The sequence below is a fragment of the Octopus bimaculoides genome, chromosome 10 (assembly GCF_001194135.2).
Source record: "Octopus bimaculoides isolate UCB-OBI-ISO-001 chromosome 10, ASM119413v2, whole genome shotgun sequence".
NCBI lineage: Eukaryota > Metazoa > Mollusca > Cephalopoda > Octopoda > Octopodidae > Octopus > Octopus bimaculoides.
The window spans coordinates 54,949,765-54,955,420 of NC_068990.1; the positions used below are offsets into that span (position 1 = coordinate 54,949,765).

General features: G+C 36.0%; 1 protein-coding gene across 3 annotated transcripts in view; it reads right to left on the reverse strand.

The window, feature by feature from the left end:
• Positions 1 to 5,656, reverse strand: part of LOC106881612 (ras-related protein Rab-32B) — a 113,817-nt gene that overhangs the window by 16,590 nt on the left and 91,571 nt on the right. For all 3 annotated transcript variants that reach the window (XM_052971210.1, XM_052971211.1, XM_052971212.1), the window contains 2 exons: positions 4,518 to 4,596; positions 754 to 935 (listed from right to left, as the gene is read on the reverse strand). In XM_052971210.1, coding sequence (XP_052827170.1) covers positions 754 to 935; positions 4,518 to 4,596 — 261 coding nt within the window. The remainder of the gene's footprint in view (positions 1 to 753; positions 936 to 4,517; positions 4,597 to 5,656) is intronic.

Here is a 5,656-nt window from a genome sequence, read left to right on the forward strand (position 1 = left end):
TCCATGTTGGCTTGGCGGTAACTATTAATTTCCAGTACCGCTGCCGTAGTCTCCTTTAGAGAGACTTAGAAATATTAATAACTCTATTACATATATATATATATATATATATAATGGGCTTCTTTCAGTTTCTATCTACCAAATCTACTCACAAGATTTTAGTCAGCCTGAGGTGCTATGCAGTGAGATTGAGTCCAGAACCATGTTGCTGGGACGCAAATTACATGTTAATTATGTATATATGTTTGCTTCTTTTTGCACTAGTGTGCATGTTTATACATATTTATGTGGGAGAATTTTAGAGAATTTACACACAAAATGTCTATGTATGAATGTGAATCTTTGATTGTGCTGAAATGAATATGGATACTTAAGGTTTGCATTTTTTGAGTATATTGTTCAGTAATTAAAGTTGTTATTGGCGAAGGTTTGTGGTTTAGTAGTTAGGATATTCAGCTCATGAGTTTGATTCCCCCAGGGCACATTGTATCCTTGAACAAGACACTTTATTTCACATTGCTCCAGTCCACTCAGCTGGTGAAAATGAGTAGAACCTGTATTTCAAAGGGCCAGCCTTGTCCCATTTTTTGTCATCCTGAATTATGTTAAGGATACACGTGTCTGTGGAGTGCTCAGTCACTTGTACATTAATTTCATGAGTAGGTTGTTCCATTGATTGGATCAACTGGAACTCTCATTGTCATTGTCGACATAGTGTTAGAAAAAAAAAAAATTGATGAAATATCGACTTACCTTATTTGCTAGTAATACACATGGTATATTGCTGCCATCAGGTAACTGAACCTTACTGTCTAAGTCATTTTTCCATTTAACCACAGCCTCAAATGTTGGTACTCTTGTTACATCAAACACTACAAATGCTCCAACAGCCTCTTTATAGTACACTCGTGTCATGTTACCAAATCGTTCTTGACCTGCAGTTAATGTTTAGAAAAATCATTACAAATTACAAGCATATTGGAGTGGAAAAAGAAATGTAACTAATAGACTCTTTGATATAAAAACTCATTGATAAATGTCAGATAACTTCATACAGAATATAAATAGAGAAATTATTTTTTAATTTTCTTTTTATTTGAATTAAATTTGTTCTATTTAATGAAACAAGGTTATCTCTGTAAGAACAACTCCTTAAGATTATCATAAAATATTTGGTGGCGTGACATTGTACACTTATTTATTATAGGAGTAAACTGAAACCTATCAGAGTATATAATGTTATTGTTTATATATAGCTAACATCGGATGTAAAATTGGTTTCAAATTTTGGTACAGGAATTTCGGGGCAGGGAGTAAGTCAATTACAGTGACCCCAGTGCTTAATTGCTACTTGTTTTACCAACCTCAAAAGGATGAAGGGCACAGTCAATCTCGGCAGAATTTGAACTCAGAATATAAAAGCAGACAAAATGCTGCTAAGCATTTTGCCTGGTGTGCTAATGACTCTGCCAACTTGCTGTCTTGACATTATATGTAATATTCCTATTAGCAGGATAGTTACCTTCCATAGCAGCATGCATTTTTTGCATGTTCTCCCAGAAAATAATACCTTACCTGTTATATAGAGAATTTGATGGAGCTTTGAATGTGGATATTCCACCAGTATTTCTTGTCAGTTAAAATATAGATACCTTCATGCTTATTGCTTGGTTAAATGCCACATAAAATGTAATGTTTATTGATGTAGATCAGTGGCTCTCAACCATATTTTTCCTATGGACCCCTTTGATTCCTATTTTGCTCTATTGGACCCCTATAGCTATTTGAAGTTTAAAATTCCCATTCATCATCATCATCATCATCATTTAACGTCCGCTTTCCATGCTAGCATGGGTTGGACGATTTGACTGAGGACTGGTGAACCAGATGGCTACACCAGGCTCCAATCTGATTTGGCAGAGTTTCTACAGCTGGATGCCCTTCCTAATGCCAACCACTCCGAGAGTGTAGTGGGTGCTTTTACGTGCCACCGGCATGAAGGCCAGTCAGGCGGTACTGGCAATGGCCACGCTCAAAATGGTGTATTTTACGTGCCACCTGCACAGGAGCCAGTCCAACGGCACTGGCAACAATCTCACTCAAATGTCTTTACAGGTGCCAGGAAGGCGACGCTGGGCACAGGTGCCATCACGATTTCGCTTCGTTCATCCTCTCGCCATTATATTTTTATAATTAAATTTAAAAATTGCTAAAATATTGTGTGTAAAGTAGAAGTATAACCAATTTATTGGGCATAATTTTTAATAATTTGTGTAGACCCCAGTTGAAAACCACTGATGAAGATGGTACTGTCCATAAATATTTCTTGCAGTAACTTCATACTCCATACAAAATTAATATTTTGTTAATCTTATAGGGCAGCTGCTATTGATAAATTTCATCTTTCACATTACTTTGAAAGAACCAATATTCTTTATGTGGCAGTTTAATATCTCTTGCTCTGGTATGACAAGGAGACACTCTTTAAAATGTTATCAAATTTAATTGCTTACCATTAAAGGAATACATCCTCTCTTATCTGTGTTGCAGTGTCAATACAACTCATGAGATAATTAACTACTCATGTGGTATATTTACTCTGATATTCAGAATATTTATCCACCAGAGTTTTGCTTAGATAAATTTGTTGAAAGCTCAGCAGTGTACATGAAATGTCATACTTTGATATATGGAGTATTTTTCGGAGAGAGGCAACTTCTTATATTGTATTTGCGTTTTTAGCCAGGAAGGAAGACAGTACCTACAGCCTTTTTACAGAACCTCTAAGAATCATGAGAGAGAAAGAAGATGATATTCTCAATTCAGAGACTTGACTCAAATTATTGCAACAGGATGAACTCCACTAAAAGTGGTGCTATGTGGTGATGTTGAACCAGGTAACAGATAAAGTTTACCATCATTATCATTAGAGATAGAATTTGCTGATGTTGCTGATAAAGTCAAACTTGTCAGAAATTCTTAGTATCTTTTGTATTTTCATGTGTATAGGCAATTCTAGTATAGGAACAAAGTCTGAAATTTTGTGGGAGGGAGTTAGTTGATTTGATCACGTTGACCTCAGTGCTCAACTGGTACTCATTTTATCAATGCTGAAAGGTTGAAAGGCATAGTTGACCTCAGTGGCATTTGAACTCAGAACATAAAGAACCTGAAGAAATGCATGAAACATTTTGGTGTGCATGTGGCTCTGCTAGTAAGCCAATAATGTGGATGGCTCGAAGCAATCAATCTTGTACGGTAGATGTAATGGATCTCTGCTAGTTTCAATAATGACTACACTGATAAATCAACTGAATTACCTGCTCATTGAATAAATAAATAAATGACTGAATATTCCACAGACATATGTATTCTTAACATAAAAACCAGAATCAGTATGGCACAGATGTTCAAATTACAGGCACAAACCATCTGATGGGCTTCCACACGGTCTCTGCTTATTCCCAGTTTTACTCAACTGTTTGACAATGAAGAAAGGTAACAGCTCACCCAAGCTAAGCCTGCTTTTGCAGAAGATTTGCTTGCATCATCATCATCATCATCATCATCGTCATCGTCATCGTCATCATCATCATTATCATCATCATCATCATCATCATTTAACATCCATTTTCCATGCTGGCATGATTTTGGCAGCTTAACAGAAACCAGCAAGGCCAGAGTCCACAACAAAGTCCATAGTCTGTTTTGGCTTAGTTTCTATAATTGGATGCCCTTCCTAGTGCCAACCCCTATACAGAGTATACTGGGTGCTTTCTACATGGTACCATCATCAGTGCATTTTGCATGGCATTAGCACCCACATCAATGCTTTTTACATGGCACCCTGGTTTTAGGATCTCAACTCTGTTGTGGTATGTGGGTTTTCTTGAGTACAGCGATGCGCCACACATCTTGGTCCTCTGTCATCTCCATATCTTGATCCATATCATGTGATGTCAAGATAAGGAAACACTAACACATATACACTGGCATTCTGTCTGTTACAACAGCCTACTCATGAAATTAATGTGCATGTGACTGACCACTCCACAGACACATGTACTCTTAATAGAGTTCTTAGGGAGATTCTGCATGACACAGAGTGTGACAAGGCTGACCCTTTGAAATACTAGTACTACTCATTTTTGCCAGCTGAGTTGACTGGAGCAATGTGAAATAAAATGTCTTGCTCAAGGACACAACACATTGCTGGTATTGAACTCACAGCCTTATGATCATGAGCCAAATACTCTAATTATTTGGCTGCATGCCTTCATTGCATGTAATTGAAGTGTTGTAATATGTAACTGAATTTTTATAGCATGTGGCTTTTAAGTGTTATGTAACTGAAATTTTATTTCATGTAACCAAAATGCTATGTAACTGAAATGTTGCAGTATGTAACTGATGTGTTGCAGTATGTGTCTGATGTATGATACTTTGAAACAGAAGTATGACAGTGTGTAACTGAAATGGGAGAGAATGAAATTGAAAATAAATAATCTATATTTTACCTGCAATGTCCCATAATTGCAATCGGATAAGTGTGTCAGCATCCCAACTAATGACTTTTAGTGCAAAATCAACACCTATCTGTAGACAATGATTAAGGAAGTGAAATTAAAAGTAAGAAACCTGTACAAAAGGAAATATCAAATTTTAAAATTGCTATTAATCGATAGATTCTGATGATTTGGAATAAGACTATAACATATCCTCCTCTTATTTTGACACGCAAGAAATTTATATACATATAAGTAATGTTTATTGCCACTTCAACATGGCTGTTCTGCAGGAATTGACATTACTATCATTTTACCTCCAGGAGGATGCCTCCTCCAGATGGTTATCCGATGCAATCTGCACTCGATATATATATATATATATATGTTGTGAGCTGGAGTGAACTACTGTTATCTCTAGTGGATGAGAATCCATTACTGAGGATGAGCACAAAGAGCTCAAAACCGTATGGTCTAGTGGTCTCATGGCTGGAAGATGGTAGGAGTTCTCTTCCCTGCTTGCAATATATATCAGGTGCAGACTGCATGGAATAACCAACAGGAAAATGTGTCCTCCTGGAGTTAAAATGGTAGTAACATTGGTTCCTACAGAACAGCCATGTTTTGTGGCAATAAACATCACTTCTCAGTATAGTTATTGCTAATTTGCTTGTTATATATGCATATATATATATATATGTAAAAGGTTGAAGAGGAACACATGAGTAGATATATATGTGGAAAAAAGACAAGGTAGAAAATGCTAAAATACTTTTATAAAAACATTTCAGAACAGGTTTCAATCCTTGAGATCTTTCCAACTGTAAATAAGAATAACAAATTTTGGAAAAATTAAATTTTGGCAAATTTAAATGAAACGTCTTTTTAAAAACATATTTGTATAGTCTTCAAATAACAGGGGCATTTCCCTTGTTTCTGTCTGTCTCTGTTTCTCTTGTTAACTCTTGTGGGTTTGACCTTGAACCCACAACAACCTCAAACCCACAACGACCTCGAACCCACAAGAGTTAACAAGAGAAACAGAGACAGACAGAAACAAGGGAAATGCCGCTGTTATTTGAATACTATACAAATATGTTTTAAAAAGACTTTTCATTTAAATTTGCCAAAATATAATTTTTCCAAAATTT